A 17,500-nucleotide genomic window follows, 5' to 3' on the forward strand; every position below is an offset into this window, starting at 1 on the left:
GAGACAGATAGATAGAGAGAGAGAGAGAGAGAGAGAGACAGAGAGACAGAGAGAAGAGAGAGAGAAAGACAGAGAGACAGACAGAGAAAAGAGAAAGACAGAGAGAAAAGAAAAAGGAGAGAAAGAAAAAGAGAGAGAGAAAGACAGAAGAAAAAAAACACAACGAAAGACACGAGAAAGAGAGAAAGAAAAAGGAGAGAGAGAGAGAAAGAGGAGAGAGAAAAGACAGAAAGAAAAAGGGAGAGAAAGAAAAAGAGAGAGAAAGACAGAAGAAAAAAACACAACGAAAGACACGAGAAAAAGAGAAAGAAAAAGGAGAGAGAGAGAGAGAAAGAGGGAGAGAGAAAGAAGGAGAGACAGACAGAGAGACAGAGAGAGAGAGAGAGAGAGAAAGAAAGATGAGAGACAGAGATAGAGAGAGAGAGAGAGAGAGAGACAGAGAGACAGAGAGAAAGACAGAGAGAGAGAAAGAAAAAGGGAGAGAAAGAAAAAAGAGAGAGAAAGACAGAAAAAAAAAACACAACGAAAGACACAGAGAAAAGAGAGAAAGAAAAAAGGAGAGAGAGAGAGAGAAAGAGGGAGAGAGAAAGACAGAAAGAAAAAGGGAGAGGGAGAGAAAGAGGGAGAGAGAAAGACAGAAAAAGACACAGAAAGAAAGACAGAAAGAAAAAAAACACAATGAAAGACACAACGAGAAAGAGAGAAAGAAAAAAGGAGAGGGAGAGAAAGAGGGAGAGAGAAAAGCAGAAAGAAAAAGGGAGAGGGAGAGAAAGAGGGAGAGAGAAAGACAGAAAAAGACACAGCAAGAAAGACAGAAAGAAAAAAGAGAGAGAGAGGAGAGAGAAAGACAGAAAGAAAAACACAATGAAAGACACAACGAGAAAGACAGAAAGAAAAATGGAGAGGGAGAGAGAGACTGAAAGACAGAAAAAGACACTGCGAGAAACACACAGCGAGAAAGACAGAAAGAAAAAGGGAGAGAGAGAAAAGAGGAGAGAGAAAGAAAGAAAGAAAAAGGGAGAGAGAGAGAAAGAGGAGAGAGAGACAGAAAAAGACACAGAGAAAGACAGAAAAAAGGGAGAGAGAGAGAGAAAGAAAAAGGGAGAGAGAGAGAGGGAGAGAGAAAGACAGAAAAAGGGAGAAAGAAAAAGACACAGCGAGAAAGACAGAAAAGGGAGAGAGAGAGAAAGAGAGAGAGAAAGAAAGAGCAAAAAGGAGAAAGAAAAAGACACACAGCGAGAAAGACAGAAAAGAGAGAGAGAGAAAGAGAGACAGAGAAAAAAAAGAAAAGGGGGAGAAAGAACGAGGGAGAGAGAAAGACAGAAAAAGACACGGCGAAAAAGACCAAGACAGAAAGACAGAGAAAGAAAGAGAGCGACCGAGAGAGAAAGACAGAAAGAAAAAGGGAGAGGGAGAGAAAGATGCAAGAAAGACAGAGACAGAAAGAGCGACAGAGAGAGAGAAAGGGAGAGAAAGACAGAAAGAGTGACGGAGAAAGGAAAAGGAAGGGAGAGAGAGAAAGACAGAAAAAGACACTGCGAGAAAGACACAGCAAGAAAGACAGAGAGAAAAAGAAAGAAAGGGAGAGGGAGAGAAGGAGGGAAAGAGAAAGAGTGAGTGTGTGTGTGAGAAAGAGAGAGAGAGAAAACGAGGGAAAGAAAAGAGACAGAGAGAGATCTTGGCTCGTTACACATAAGTCTCTCTCTCTCTCTCTCTTTCTCTTTCTTTCTTTCTCTCTCTTTCTCTCTCTCTTTTCTCTCTCTCCTCTCTCTCTCTCCTCGACCGCCTTCCCTGGCCAGATCCCCAAGTGGGGGGCTCCCAAGGCCTCTGGTGGTGCTCGCTCGCCCCCGGAAGCATCCCGGAGGGCCCACGGGGCCACGCAGGGCCCCAAACCCGAGGGAGGATCCCCGGGTCAGAGAAAGGGGGAGGGCAGGTCACTCCCCTCAGTCCTGAGGTCACAGAGGCCGCTGCTTCTCTGCCCTTGGCCAGGCTGTCCAGCCCGGGGTGGGCTGGGTGGGGGGGTGGGGGTGGCAGTCTGCCCCCATGGTGCCCTGGGCCACCCTGGCCCTGGTGGCCGCCAACGTGGCCTTTTTCTGCCGTCCCGTCCGTCCGCCGAGCGAGACCTGCCTGAGCGTCCAATCCGTGTGGAGCCGGGGCCAGTGGGGGCGGCTCATCTGGGCCCCTTTCCACCATCTTGGCCTCGGCCACCTCCTCCTCAACATGGCCACCCTCTTCTGGCTGGGCTGGGGCCTGGAGGAGAAGGCCGGCGGCCTCGGGACGGGGGCCCTGCTCCTGACCCTGGCCTGGCTGGGGGGGCTGTTCCACCTCGGGCTCAACGCCCTGCTGGCGCTGCTCACCGGGCGCCGATGGTACTGGGAGCACTGCGCCGTGGGCTTCTCAGGTAGAGCTAGCTCTCAAGCAGTGAGGAGACGTCTCCGGCCCAGAAGAGGGTCGAGCCGCCCTCCCTGGCCGCGTCCCAGGGGGGGTCGTACGGCCGCGGGGTCAGTTGCCCCTTCCTCCAAAGTCCCAAAATTGTCGTCGTTCCGGGCGATTCGCCCCGTGGGACGTAATGTGGGGTCCACTAAGGGGTACGGGGCATGGAGATACCCCCTCCCTCCCTTCCTCCTGCCTCCTCCTCCTTCCTCACAAGGGACCCTCTTGCTTCTCTCCCGGTGTCCCGCAGGCGTCCTCTTTTCCCTGGAAGCCATGGGCGGGCAAGTGGAGGCCTTCCCGTGGCAACCATGGCGACCGGCATCCCCATCACCACCAGGTGGCTCTGCGTTCTGGAATGCCTGGCCCTCGCGATCTTCTACCCCAGGTAAGGACCCACCTACCCCTCCTGGTCAGGTTGAAGGCGAAGGTCCCCTCTTCCTTCGGGCCTCTGGTCAGGCGTGGCCTACCAGAAACTTCCGGGTTGGGCCCTTTTCCCCCTTTCCCAGAGTCCCGAGGCTTCCTTCGGGCCTCTGGTCAGGCATGGCCTACCAGAACTTCCGGAAGGGCCCTTTTTAACCTTCCCCAGAGTCCTGAGGCTTCCTTCGGGCCTCTGGTCAGGCATGGCCTACCAGAACTTCCCGAAGGGCCCTTTTCCCCCTTCCCCAGAGTCCTGAGGCTTCCCTTCAGGCCTCTGGTCAGGCGTGGCCTACCAGAACTTCTGGCTTGGGCCCTTTTCCCCTACCCCAGAGTCCCGAGGCTTCCTTCGGGCCTCTGGTCAGGCATGGCCTACCAGAACTTCCGGGAAGGGCATTTATGCCTCCCCAGAGTCCTGGAGGCTTCCTTCGGGCCTCTGGTCAGGTGTGGCCTACCAGAACTTCTGGCTTGGGCCCTTTCCCCCTTCCCCAGAGTCCTGAGGCTTCCTTCGGGCCTCTGGTCAGGCATGGCCTACCAGAACTTCCGGGAAGGGCATTTATGCCTCCCCAGAGTCCCGAGGCTTCCTTCAGGCGTCTGGTCAGGCGTGGCCTACCAGAACTTCCGGGTTGGGCCCTTTTCCCCCTACCCCAGAGTCCCGAGGCTTCCTTCGGGCCTCTGGTCAGGCATGGCCTAACAGAACTTCCGGCTTGGGCCCTTTTCCCCCTTCCCCAGAGTCCTGAGGCTTCCTTCGGGCCTCTGGTGAGGCGTGGCCTACCAGAACTTCTGGGTTGGGCCCCTTTCACCTCCCCAGAGTCCCGAGGCTTCCTTCGGGCCTCTGGTCAGGCATGGCCTACCAGAACTTCCGGGAAGGGCATTTATGCCTCCCCAGAGTCCCGAGGCTTCCTTCGGGCCTCTGGTCAGGCGTGGCCTACCAGAACTTCCCGAAGGGCCCTTTTCCCCCTTCCCCAGAGTCCCGAGGCTTCCTTCGGGCCTCTGGTCAGGCATGGCCTACCAGAACTTCTGGAAGGACCCTTTTTCCCCTACCCCAGAGTCCTGAGGCTTCCTTCGGGCCTCTGGTCAGGCATGGCCTACCAGAACTTCCGGGAAGGGCATTTATGCCTCCCCAGAGTCCCGAGGCTTCCTTCGGGCCTCTGGTCAGGCGTGGCCTACCAGAACTTCTGGGTTGGGCCCTTTTCCCCCTTCCCCAGAGTCCCGAGGCTTCCTTCGGGCCTCTGATCGGGCAATGGCCTACCAGAACTTCCGGGTTGGCCTCCTTTTCACCTCCCCAGAGACCCGAGGCTTCCTTGAGGCCTCTGGTCAGGCATAGCCTACCAGAACTTCCGGGTTGGGCCCCTTTTCACCTCCCCAGAGTCCCGAGGCTTCCTTGAGGCCTCTGGTCAGGCGTGGCCTACCAGAACTTCCGGGTTGGGCCTTTTCCCCCTTCCCCAGAGTCCCGAGGCTTCCCTCGGACTTCCGGGAGAGCGAAAACGGCCTCCCCCGGGCTCGGGAGGCCCTCCAGAAGCTGGGAACAGGCCCGTTTCTGGACTTCCAGAAGGCCCGTTTCCTCTTGTTCCCGGAGATTTCTGGGAGGGGCAGGGCGGGGCAGGGAAGGAGCCAGCTGATTGGTTGAAATACCTGTTCCCCGAATCAGGTGAAAAAAAAAAACCTTTAACAACCAGATCGCTTGAACCGGTCTGAACCGGTCCAATCCTACCTCTGGATGCCTCCAAAGGAGACGGAGAAGGGTCCCTCACGGTGGGACATGGGTGGCCCTGAGGTCCAATCCTGGCGCTTCAGAACCACTCGCTCCATTCATCGGCCGTTTAAAGGCCGCCCCCGTTGACCGACCACCGCAGTGGACCATGGGATAGCTTGTACTCCAATGTAAGGATAACCTTACATTGTTGGCCTCCTGGCGGGTTTTCACGACTCGTTCGGCGCAAGGAAGAGACGGACGTTGGGTTTTTGAGGCCAACGGGGCCAACATCTCAATCCTGGCTTATTCCCAACTGAGCTCCGGGGACGCGCGCAAACCTCGGACCCCACTCGACCCTCTGGAAGTAGCGGTCCGCGAGAAATTTTCGGTGGTCCCCGAGAAATGTCACTCCAAAGTCGTCCTCCCTCCCCCAAACTCCGCCCGAAATGAGTTTCGGGGACCCCTTGAGCCTCCTGGTCCAAGAGTCTCCGCCGGCGCGACGAGTCTTCCCAAAACTCGTTTCTGGCGGAGTTTGAGAGGGAAGAGAAAGACTTCGGCGGCATCTGCTGTTTTCGTTGCACGCCGCCCAAAGTCTCTCCCGTCTTTCTCTTCTCGCTGCGAACCAAGATGGAGACCGTCTCAAAGAACGATCGGTGCGTCAAAAACGGGGCGGGCGGGATATCCCCCAAAGACGGTTTATTTTTTTCGGAGTGTGCGCGCGCGCGATTTTCCCGAGCTCCGTGGTCGTTCCAATGAGTTTCGTGGTCCCGCGAGGTCCCCCAAAAGTTGGTGATCCCCGTTTTGAAGAACCTCAAGCGATGCGCGGGACGGGGAACGTCGGCGGATGCCGCCTCAACCCCGTTTTTCCCACCCCAAACCGGGGAGTTGTTGTTGTCCGCAAGAGGAGGAAGACAACGAGGAGGAAGCCGGCACCTCGGGGCTTGGCCCCCGTTGCGGGTGGGAGATGGGAGTTGTAGTCCGAGAGGGAGAGAGCCACGCCGTTGACGTCCTCGTACTACTACTACTTCTTCCTCTTCCTCATCCAGGAGTTCTTTCACCGGACATCTCTCCGGCATCCTACTTGGGTTGACGCTATCCAGGACCGACCTGCTCGGCGGGGTCATCTGAAGGACATCAGTTCCACCCCCCCAACCGCCACACCCCCGGCGCCTCCCCAAATACAGTCTTTTCCCTTCCCCTCACTGGATCGGTGGTCTCTGGGAAGGGGGAGGAGCATCCCCAACCCGCCACCAGAGGGCAGGAGTGGCGACTTACACCAACCCACCAGCAGGGGGCGCACTAAGGCCGCCGTTGAAGGATGGCTAGGGACACACCCACCCACCCCAAAATTTGGGAATCCTGGCTTGTTGGAAGCCCACCAGCCTTAAAAGTTGGGAATCCTGGCTTGTTGGAAGCCCACCAGCCTTAAAAGTTGGGAATCCTGGCTTGTTGGAAGCCCGCCAGGCTTAAAAGTTGGGAATGCTGGCTTGTTGGAAGCCCGCCCGCCTTAAAAGTTGGGAATCCTGGCTTGTTGGAAGCCCGACAGCCTTAAAAGTTGGGAATCCTGGCTTGTTGGAAGCCCACCAGCCTTAAAAGTTGGGAATCCTGGCTTGTTTGAAACCCACCAGCCTTAAAAGTTGGGAATCCTGGTTTGTTTGTAGCCCACCAGCCTTAAAAGTTGGGAATCCTGGCTTGTTTGAAGTCCACCAGTTTTAAAAGTTGGGAATTCTGGGAGTTGGAAGCCCGCCAGTCTTAAAAGTTGGGAATCCTGGCTCGTTTGAAGCCCGCCAGTCTTAAAAGTTGGGAATCCTGGCTCATTTCAAGCCCACCAGCCTTAAAAGTTGGGAATCCTGGTGTTTGAAGCCCGCCTGCCTTAAAAGTTGGGAATCCTGGCTTGTTTGAAGCCCAGCGCAGCCTTAAAAGTTGGGAATCCTGGCTTGTTTGAAGCCCACCAGCCTTAAAAGGTGGGAATCCTGGGTTGTTGGAAGCCCACCAAGTCTTAAAAGTTGGGAATACTGGCTTGGTTGAAGCCCACCAAGTCTTAAAAGTTGGGAATCCTGGCTTGTTGGAAGCCCACCAGCCTTAAAAGTTGGGAATCCTGGCTTGTTTGAAACCCACCAGCCTTAAAAGTTGGGAATTCTGGGAGTTTGAAGCCTGCCAGTCTTAAAAGTTGGGAATCCTGGCTTGTTGGAAGCCCAGCAGCCTTAAAAGTTGGGAATCCTGGGTTGTTTGAAGCCCACCAGCCTTAAAAGTTGGGAATCCTGGCTTGTTTGAAGCCCACCAGCCTTAAAAGTTGGGAATCCTGGCTCGTTTGAAGCCCACCCACCTTAAAAGCTGGGAATCCTGGCTCGTTGGAAGCCCACCCGCCTTAAAAGTTGGGAATCCTGGCTTGTTTGAAGCCCACCCGCCTTAAAAGTTGCCACGGTCGGACCTCTCTGAACCAGTGGTGACATTCCAATCATTCCACAACTACGTTCTCCGCCGTAACAATTTCTCCCAACAACCAAGTCAAACTTAACAACCGGGTCGGCCAAACCGCTGCGAACCGGTTCGAATCCCCACACCGCTTTAGGATACCAACTTCCACATCCCAAGGGATTTCTCACCGGATCCCAAAGCAAACTGGGATCCGCTCAAGGCCACCTAAGCGCAGCCAGGTTTTGAGGGGGTGAGGAGCCCAACTATCAAGATACTCACTCCCTCCCCGTCCATCAAATAAAATTTGGACCGAAAAGGCACGTCTCTCTAATCCGTCTCAGGTGTGTGTTTGTGTGTGTTGCAAGGCGAGCATCCCTTTGAGAACCCCCAAACACACACTCAACCCCCCCACTTCGCTGTCCCCAAAAAGAAACCAACACCCGGGCACGTTCGTTAAATACACTTTTTCTCCTCCTCGTATAGCTATTTCGATAGACATTTTGAGTTGCGACGCAAGTTGTGTGTTCTCTACATATAGATTTTTGTGAGTAATAGATAAGATAGAAGCTTTAAAAAGTTGTAGGTCCATATTTTTCTCCAAAATATAAACTCCAGTCTTCTTTTTTTTTTTGGGGGGGGGGGGAAGGACCAATGGGGAGGGCAAAGTGTGTGGGGTAGTTACTAAAAGGATATGGGGGTTGTAACCTTCCTCGCTCTCCTTTCCACACACACACCCCCACCTCCCCGTCGCGATCACCGGAAAATGCGGTGCGGCAACGAAGGGAGGACGGGCTCGATGTCACTCACACTTTACTCATACTTTACTCACACTTTACTCACGCTTTACTCACACCCCTCTGGACATCCTGAACCGCCCCCGCTCCCCCCACAGGCGGGGGAGGGCAGGCTAAGCCGTCCATAGGCAGGTTCTCTGCCCTCAATTCGGGGTGTGTGGGGGTGTTTTAAACCCACCCACCACCCCAAAAGGACAAGAGGACCCGGAGGAGGACTTTGAGGGGGGCTTTGAGGGGGGAGGGGGGACTTTGAGGGGAGGGGGGACTTTGAGGGGGTTAAAACGAGAGAAAGTGTCACTTGCGGGTCGGACTCAGCAGGCACTGATTGACAAGGGAGGGTTTTTGGGGGGTTGGAAGACTTTGGAGGGGGGGTCAGCATTTTGTGAGGGGGGGGGTGTGTATGTGGGGGACGGCCAAATCCCCCCACCCCCAAAAAAGGCTCCAAACCATATGGCACGTGACAGGGGAGACCCCTCCCAAATTTCTGGTGGGGGGCTGCTCCTGATCATAGAGAGGAGGCACCTCTCTCTATGGTCCTTTTGAGGGGGGAACGCCTGGCCGATGGGGGAGGGGACAGGGATAGGGGGACAAAGCCGACCCCCCCCAAAAAATGAGGCTCACAAGCCGAAGCATCCCTGAATGACCCCCCTCCTCCTCCCCGTTCACACACACACAGAGCCCTCCCCCCTCAGGTTTAGTGCAAGAAAAAGGAGGGGCAGAGAAGGGGGGAGGGTCTGTTTTTTGGGGGGGGGTGTCCCCCCGGCAGAGAAGCTGCCCCCGACCCACTTCAAACTGCGCAGCGGGAGGGGGAGGAAAGGAGGAAGGGGCTGATTCGAAGGGGATCCCCCTCCCTCCTTCCCGCCCTCCCTCGCCCCTTCACAAGGTGTCTTTGGTGTCTCGGCTGCTGCCCCCCTCCCCGTTTCCCCCCCCCCCTTCGGGGTGACCCGTTCCTCCGAGGCGGGGCCCCCTCCCCAATCGTTCCTGGGGGAGGGGGAGGGCTGTGCAGACGGGCGTCGGCGTCCCCCCGTCCCGGGTTGAGGGGTCTCCGTCCGCTCGAGGGGGTTGGGGAGGTCGGAGGGTGCTAGGAGAAAGGGTTGGTGGGGGGTGCTTTGCCGGGCGAAGGGGGCGAAGGGGCTGCGGCCATCGGGTTCTGTGAGAGAGAGAGAGAGAGAGAGAGGAAGAGGGTGAGGGACGCAAGGATTCCCCCAAGATCCCCTCCCCAGAAGTCCTCCCTCCTCCCCGGAAGTCCTGCGTCCCTCCTTCGACGATCCCCTCCACCCGGAAGTCCTCCGTCCCTCCTTCAACGATCCCCTCCACCCCGGAAGTCCTCTGTCCCTCGTTCAACGATCCCCTCCACCCCGGAAGTCCTCCGTCCCTCCTTCAACGATCCCCCTCCACCCGGAAGTCCTCTGTCCCTCGTTCAACGATCCCCACCACCCCGGAAGTCCTGCGTCCCTCCTTCAGCGATCCCCCTCCACCCGGAAGTCCTCCGTCCCTCCTTCAACGATCCCCCTCCACCCCGGAAGTCCTCCCTCCCTCCTTCGACGATCCCCCTCCACCCGGAAGTCCTCTGTCCCTCATTCAACGATCCCCCTCCACCCCGGAAGTCCTCTGTCCCTCGTTCAACGATCCCCCTCCACCCCGGAAGTCCTCCGTCCCTCCTTCGACGATCCCCCTCCACCCCGGAAGTCCTCCGTCCCTCCTTCAACGATCCCCCTCCACCCCGGAAGTCCTCTGTCCCTCGTTCAACGATCCCCCTCCACCCGGAAGTCCTCTGTCCCTCCTTCAACGATCCCCCTCCACCCGGAAGTCCTCTGTCCCTCGTTCAACGATCCCCCTCCACCCGGAAGTCCTCTGTCCCTCGTTCAACGATCCCCCTCCACCCGGAAGTCCTCCCTCCCTCCTTCGACGATCCCCCTCCACCCGGAGTCCTCCGTCCCTCCTTCAACGATCCCCCTCCACCCCGGAAGTCCTCTGTCCCTCGTTCAACGATCCCCTCCACCCGGAAGTCCTCCGTCCCTCCTTCAACGATCCCCCTCCACCCCGGAAGTCCTCTGTCCCTCGTTCAACGATCCCCCTCCTCCCGGAAGTCCTCCCTCTCTCGTTCGACGATCCCCTCCACCCCGGAAGTCCTCCGTCGTTCCTTCAACGATCCCCCTCCACCCGGAAGTCCTCCCTCCCTCCTTCGACGATCCCCCTCCTCCCCGGAAGTCCTCCCTCTCTCGTTCGACGATCCTCCTCCACCCTGGAAGTCCTCCCTCTCTTGTTCAACGATCCCCCTCCACCCGGAAATCCTCCGTCCCTCCTTCAACGATCCCCTCCACCCCGGAAGTCCTCCGTCGTTCCTTCAACGATCCCCCTCCACCCGGAAGTCCTCCGTCGTTCCTTCAACGATCCCCCTCCACCGGAAGTCCTCCCTCCCTCCTTCGACGATCCCCCTCCTCCCCGGAAGTCCTCCCTCTCTCGTTCGACGATCCTCCTCCACCCCGGAAGTCCTCCTCTCTTGTTCAACGATCCCCCTCCACCCGGAAGTCCTCCCTCTCTTGTTCAACGATCCCCCTCCACCCGGAAGTCCTCCTCTCTTGTTCAACGATCCCCTCCACCCCGGAAATCCTCTGTCCCTCCTTCAACGATCCCCTCCACCCCCGGAAGTCCTCCCTCCCTCCTTCGACGATCCCCTCCTCCCGGAAGTCCTCCTCCCTCCTTCAACGATTCCCCTCCACCCCGGAAGTCCTCCCTCTCTCCTTCAAGGATCCCTCTCCACCCCGAAAGTCCTCCGTCCCTCCTTCGACGATTCCCCCTCATCCCGGAAGTCCTCCTTCTCTCCTTCAAGGATCCCCCTCCACCCCAAAAGTCCTCCCTCCCTCCTTCAACGATTCCCCCTCATCCCGGAAGTCCTCCTTCTCTCCTTCAAGGATCCCCCTCCACCCCAAAGTCCTCCCTCCCTCCTTCAACGATTCCCCTCACACCCGGAAGTCCTCCTTCTCTCCTTCAAGGATCCCCCTCCACCCCAAAAGTCCTCCCTCCCTCCTTCAACGATCCCCCTCCACCCCGGAAGTCCTCCTTCTCTCCTTCAACGATCCCCCTCCACCCCGGAAGTCCTCTGTCCCTGGTTCAACGATCCCCTCCACCCCGGAAGTCCTCCCTCTCTCCTTTAACGATCCCCTCCACCCCGGAAGTCCTCCCTCTCTCCTTCAACGATTCCCCTCCTCCCCCGGAAGTCCTCCGTCGTTCCTTCAACGATCCCCTCCACCCCGGAAGTCCTCCGTCGTTCCTTCAACGATCCCCTCCACCCCGGAAGTCCTCCGTCGTTCCTTCAACGATCCCCCTCCACCCCGGAAGTCCTCCCTCCCTCCTTCAACGATCCCCCTCCACCCGGAAGTCCTCCCTCTCTCTTTCAACGATCCCCCCTCCCGGAAGTCCTCCCCCGGCCCCCTTACCACAAAAGGGTTGGTCGAGTAGCCGCGGGAGTCCGAGGGGCCTGGCGGCGTCTCGCGAGGCCGGAAACCTACCAAAGGGGGAGCCTGTGAAGACAAGGAGGACGGAGGGAGGGGCGTCACGGGATTGAAGCGGACTGCAGCCCGCCCTCCCCTCCCCGCGGAGTCTGAGCTCCCCCTCCCTCCTGTCTTACCCCCGTTGTGGGGCTGACCGAGGGCTCCTTGCGGGGGGAAGAGGAGCGGCGGCTCCTGCGGCGGCGGCGGCTGGGGGAGCGGGGAGGCGAACGGGCCGGAGAAGCTGCCGGGGAGCCGACCAGGAAGGTGCCTGCCGGGAGAGGGAAGGAACCGCGGAGGAGGAGGAGGAGTCACGGGGGGGCTCCTCAATTCTCACGGCCTATGCGGAATTCTGTTCTGAATTCTCTTCTGAATTCAGTTCTGGATTCTATTCTATTCTGGATTCTATTCTAAATTCTATTCTGTTCTGAATTCTGTTCTAAATTCTATTCTATTCTAAATTCTACTCTATTCTAAATTCTATTCTATTCTAAATTCTATTCTGTTCTGAATTCTGTTCTAAATTCTATTCTATTCTACATTCTATTCTGAATTCTATTCTATTCTGAATTCTTTTCTAAATTCTATTCTAATTTCCATTCTATTGTGAATTCTATTCTATTCTGGATTCTATTCTAATTCTGAATTCTATTGTGAATTCTATTGTGAATTCTATTGTGAATTCTATTCTATTCTGAATTCTATTCTTTATTCTATTCTGTTCTGAATTCTGTTCTAAATTCTATTCTATTCTAAATTCTATTCTGTTCTGAATTCTGTTCTAAATTCTATTCTATTCTACATTCTATTCTGAATTCTATTCTATTCTGAATTCTACTCTAGTCTGAATTCTATTCCATTCTGAATTCTTTTCTAAATTCAAATTTCCATTCTATTGTGAATTCTATTCTATTCTGGATTCTATTCTAATTCTGAATTCTATTGTGAATTCTATTCTATTCTGAATTCTATTCTAAATTCTATTCTGTTCTGAATTCTGTTCTAAATTCTATTCTATTCTAAATTCTATTCTGAATTCTATTCTATTCTATTCTGAATTCTACTCTATTCTGAATTCTATTCCATTCTGAATTCTTTTCTAAATTCTATTCTAATTTCCATTCTATTGTGAATTCTATTCTATTCTGGATTCTATTCTAATTCTGAATTCTATTGTGAATTCTATTGTGAATTCTATTCTATGCTGAACTCTATTCTGAATTCTATTCTATTCTGAATTCTTTTCTAAATTCTATTCTATTCTGAATTCTATTCTATTCTGTATTCTATTCTGAATTCTATTCTATTCTGAATTCTATTCTGAATTCTATTCTAAATTCTATTCTAAATTCTATATTCTGAATTCTATTCCATTCTGAATGCTAATCTGAATTCTATTCTATTTTGAATTCTCTTCTGAATTCTATTCTATTATATTCTGAACTCTATTCTACTCTGAATTCTATTATATTCTGAATTCTACTCTATTCTGAATTCTTTTCTGAATTCTATTCTATTATATTCTGAATTCTATTCTATTCTGAATTCTATTCTATTCTGAATTCTCAATTCCATTCTATATTCTATTCTGAATTCTATCCCATTCTGAATTCTTTTCTAAATTCTATTCTAAATTCCATTCTATTGTGAATTCTATTCTATTCTGGATTCTATTCTATTCTGAATTCTCAATTCCATTCTATATTCTATTCTGAATTCTATTCTAAATTCTATCCCATTCTGAATTCTTTTCTAAATTCTATTCTAAATTCCATTCTATTGTGAATTCTATTCTATTCTGGATTCTATTCTATTCTGAATTCTCAAATTCCATTCTATATTCTATTCTGAATTCTATTCTAAATCCTATTCCATTCTGAATTCTTTTCTAAATTCTATTCTAAATTCCATTCTATTGTGAATTCTATTCTATTCTGGATTCTATTCTATTCTGAATTCTCAATTCCATTCTATATTCTATTCTGAATTCTATTCTAAATCCTATTCCATTCTGAATTCTTTTCTAAGTTCTATTCTAAATTCCATTCTATTGTGAATTCTATTCTATTCTGGATTCTATTCTATTCTGAATTCTCAAATTCCATTCTATATTCTATTCTGAATTCTATTCTAAATCCTATCCCATTCTGAATTCTTTTCTAAGTTCTATTCTAAATTCCATTCTATTGTGAATTCTATTCTATTCTGAATTCTGTTCTATTGTATTGCGAATTCTATTCGAAATTCTATTCTGAATTCTATTCTCTGCTGAACTCTATTCTGAACACTATTCTATTCTATTCTATTCTATTTCCTTTCCTCTCCTCTCCTCTGGCTAGACCCACTAAGACTCGAGGAGCCCAGATCCTCCACGAGAAAATCTCCGCGGACACTGGGACTCGCTTCCGACCCCCAGATGGAGATGGCCAGAGCGGGGGGTGTTGGTAGTGGCACTCCGGGGGGCCCCTCCCTCTGGCAAAAAGGTTTCGGGGGCCGTTGGGGGTCCCAACGGGGCGGTGGGGGGAAACGCCGGGGGCAGGCTTACCTTGGGCGAAGCCGTTGGTCTGGAAGGGGTTGGTGGACGGCAGCGTCGGCTGGGCGAGCACCGGGCTGGCAAAGGGGTTGGTGCAGGTGGGGACTACGCGGGACCAGAGGGAGGAGGGAAGGGCAGGCCCATCAGCCCCCGGAGGGTTGGCCACGGGCCCTTCCTCCCCCCCCTCCGCCAAAGACCCCTACTTACCTCCGAAAACCGCCGCGGGGCTGGCGGGGGACTGGCTGAGGGGTCCGAAGACACTGCCGAAAGGAAGTGGCACTTCAGCTGGAAGCAACGCTGCCAACCCACAGCTGGATCGTGGCTGGGGGGCGGAGGAGGACGAGCAGGCGGGGAAGGGGGAGGGAACCCCCCCCTAGGGGCAGCAGAGGAGGAGGAGCTACCTGCTTGGGACCCCTCCCATGTGGAAGGCTCCGGCGCTCAAGCCCGCGATGCCCACCCCGGGCTGGCTGGCAGGAGAGGCGGGGAAGGCTCCTACGTGGGCAGCACCTGCACGGAAAAGAAGAACGGAGGGTCGGCGGTCAACTCTGGACCTTTCAAAGATTGTCGCTCAACTACCGGAGATTTCACCCAAAAGGACCTTCCAGCTCTTGATCTTTCAAAGATTGTCGCTCAACTACCGGAGATTTCGCCCGAAAGCATCTTCCAATTCTTGATCTTTCAAAGATTGTCGCTCAACTACCGGAGCTTTCGCCTGAAAGCATCTTCCAACTCTTCATCTTTCAAAGATTGTCGCTCAACTACCGGAGATTTGCCAAAGCCTCTTCCAACTCTTGATCTTTCAAAGATTGTCGCTCAACTACCGGAGATTTCGCCCAAAAGCATCTTCCAACTCTTCATCTTTCAAAGATTGTTGCTCAACTACCGGAGCTTTAGCCGAAAGCATCTTCCAACTCTTGATCTTTCAAAGATTGTCGCTCAACTCCCGGAGATTTCGCCGAAAGCATCTTCCAACTCTTGATCTTTCAAGATTGTAGCTCAACTACGGAACTTTCGCCCGAAAGCATCTTCCAACTCTTGATCTTTCAAAGATTGTAGCTCAACTACCGGAGCTTTCGCCAAAAGCATCTTCCAACTCTTGATCTTTCAAAGATTGTCGCTCAACTACCGGAGTTTTCGCCGAAAGCATCTTCCAACTCTTGATCTTTCAAAGATTGTCGCTCAACTACGGAGTTTTGCCCGAAAGCATCTTCCAACTCTTGATCTTTCAAAGATTGTCGCTCAACTACCGGAGTTTTCGCCAAAGCATCTTCCAACTCTTGATCTTTCAAAGATTGTAGCTCAACTACCGGAACTTTCGCGAAAGCATCTTCCAACTCTTGATCTTTCAAAGATTGTCGCTCAACTCCGGAGATTTCGCCGAAAGCATCTTCCAACTCTTGATCTTTCAAAGATTGTAGCTCAACTACCGGAACTTTCGCCCAAAGCATCTTCCAACTCTTGATCTTTCAAGATTGTAGCTCAACTACCGGAGCTTTCACCCGAAAGCATCTTCCAACTCTTGATCTTTCAAAGATTGTCGCTCAACTCCCGGAGATTTCGCCCAAAGCATCTTCCAACTCTTGATCTTTCAAAGATTGTAGCTCAACTACCGGAACTTTCGCCCAAAGCCCCTTCCAACTCTTGATCTTTCAAAGATTGTTGCTCAACTACCGGAGCTTTCGCCGAAAGCATCTTCCAACTCTTGATCTTTCAAAGATTGTCGCTCAACTCCCGGAGATTTCGCCCGAAAGCATCTTCCAACTCTTGATCTTTCAAAGATTGTAGCTCAACTACCGGAACTTTCGCCCGAAAGCATCTTCCAACTCTTGATCTTTCAAAGATTGTAGCTCAACTACCGGAGCTTTCGCCCGAAAGCCCCTTCCAACTCTTGACCTTTCAAAGATTGTCGCTCAACTACCGGAGATTTCGCCGAAAGCATCTTCCAACTCTTGATCTTTCAAAGATTGTAGCTCAACTACCGGAGCTTTACCAAAGCCCCTTCCAACTCTTGATCTTTCAAAGATTGTAGCTCAACTACCGGAGTTTTCGCCCGAAAGCCCCTTCCAACTCTTGATCTTTCAAAGATTGTCGCTCAACTACCGGAGTTTTTGCCCGAAAGCCTCTTCCAACTCTCTTGATCTTTCAAAGATTGTCGCTCAACTACCGGAGATTTCGCCCGAAAGCCCCTTCCAACTCTTGATCTTTCAAAGATTGTCGCTCAACTACCGGAGCTTTCGCCCGAAAGCATCTTCCAACTCTTGATCTTTCAAAGATTGTCGCTCAACTACTGGAGATTTTGCCCAAAAGCCCCTTCCGACTCTTGGTCTTTCAAAGATTGTCCCTCAACTACCGGAGATTTCGCCTGAAAGCATCTTCCAACTCTTCATCTTTCAAAGATTATTGCTCAACTCCCGGAGATTTGCTACCGAAAGCATCTTCCAACTCTTGATCTTTCAAAGATTTTAGCTCAACTACCGGAACTTTCGCGAAAGCATCTTCCAACTCTTGATCTTTCAAAGATTGTAGCTCAACTACCGGAGCTTTCACCCGAAAGCCCCTTCCAACTCTTGATCTTTCAAAGATTGTCGCTCAACTACTGGAGCTTTCGTCTGAAAGCCTCTTCCAACTCTTGACCTTTCAAAGATTGTAGCTCAACTACCGGAGATTTTGGCGAAAGCAACTTCCAACTCTTGATCTTTCAAAGATTGTAGCTCAACTACCGGAGCTTTCACCCGAAAGCCCCTTCCAACTCTTGATCTTTCAAAGATTGTCGCTCAACTACGGAGTTTTCGCCGAAGCATCTTCCAACTCTTGATCTTTCAAAGATTGTTGCTCAACTACCGAAGATTTCGCCCGAAAGCATCTTCCAACTCTTGATCTTTCAAAGATTGTAGCTCAACTACTGGAGTTTTCGCCCGAAAGCCCCTTCCAACTCTTGACCTTTCAAAGATTGTCGCTCAACTACCGGAGTTTTCGCCCGAAAGCCCCTTCCAACTCTTGACCTTTCAAAGATTGTCGCTCAACTACCGGAGATTTCACCCGAAAGCATCTTCCAATTCTTGATCTTTCAAAGATTGTCGCTCAACTACCGGAGTTTTCGCCCGAAAGCATCTTCCAACTCTTGATCTTTCAAAGATTGCAGCTCAACTACCGGAGATTTCGCCCGAAAGCATCTTCCAACTTTTTTTGAAGTTTGGCTCGAGGATCGCCCCGTTCCATTCGGGCGATGGCTGGAATCCTGGCAACTGGACACCCCTGCAACCGGATCCCCCCCGGACCATTGGGGACGGGGGGGGGGAAGTCTCACTCGGGGTCCGAAGGGTAGGGAAAGTAGGTGGGACGAGGTTGGAGGTTACCTGCAGTCAACGGCGGACTCTGGAAAGGACTCGGGCCGGTGGCCAAGGGGTCCCCGAACGTCGACGCTGCCGGGCCAGCCCCAAAGGCATCGAAACTGGAGAAGGCCGGGTGAGCCGCTACTGGGCCTGAGGGCACAAATTGGGGGGGAGGGAGGAGCCTTTTTCAACCTCAGGGACCGCTGATGTCCGTCCGTCGTCCCCCCACTTCCCCAAGGCATTATGGTCACTGTTTTGTGTGTGTGTGTGTGGGGAAGGGCAGGGGGGGAAGACAACTCCAGCAACCGTGAAACTGGGACGGCGTCAGCTTCGAAATTGAGCTGCCGCATTTAAGGGAAGCGGGGTGGTCGGGTGGCGGATCTCGAAAA

At 52.7% G+C, this 17,500-nt stretch overlaps 1 protein-coding gene, 1 long non-coding RNA gene and 1 pseudogene across 3 annotated transcripts in view; 1 reads left to right on the forward strand and 2 right to left on the reverse strand.

The window, feature by feature from the left end:
* Positions 1-17,500, reverse strand: part of LOC148123703 (uncharacterized) — a 58,628-nt gene that overhangs the window by 30,343 nt on the left and 10,785 nt on the right. The window lies entirely within an intron of this gene.
* LOC148123705 (rhomboid-related protein 4-like) lies at positions 2,044-5,708 on the forward strand (annotated as a pseudogene). The gene is made up of 3 exons (XR_015740579.1): positions 2,044-2,401; positions 2,684-2,818; positions 5,590-5,708. The product of XR_015740579.1 is annotated as a rhomboid-related protein 4-like (transcript).
* Positions 7,411-17,500, reverse strand: part of AGFG2 (ArfGAP with FG repeats 2) — an 18,547-nt gene continuing 8,457 nt past the window's right edge. The window contains exons 5-11 of the mRNA XM_087919046.1: positions 17,136-17,261; positions 14,181-14,286; positions 13,987-14,039; positions 13,792-13,884; positions 11,387-11,517; positions 11,196-11,279; positions 7,411-8,905 (exon numbers count right to left, since the gene is read on the reverse strand). Of these exons, the coding sequence (XP_087775172.1) occupies positions 8,837-8,905; positions 11,196-11,279; positions 11,387-11,517; positions 13,792-13,884; positions 13,987-14,039; positions 14,181-14,286; positions 17,136-17,261 (662 nt within the window). The 3' untranslated portion in view covers positions 7,411-8,836. The remainder of the gene's footprint in view (positions 8,906-11,195; positions 11,280-11,386; positions 11,518-13,791; positions 13,885-13,986; positions 14,040-14,180; positions 14,287-17,135; positions 17,262-17,500) is intronic.

The sequence above is a fragment of the Pseudonaja textilis genome, unplaced genomic scaffold (assembly GCF_049901715.1).
Source record: "Pseudonaja textilis isolate UNSWEBS1 unplaced genomic scaffold, rPseTex1.2 PTEXSCF23, whole genome shotgun sequence".
Taxonomy (NCBI): Eukaryota; Metazoa; Chordata; class Lepidosauria; order Squamata; family Elapidae; genus Pseudonaja; species Pseudonaja textilis.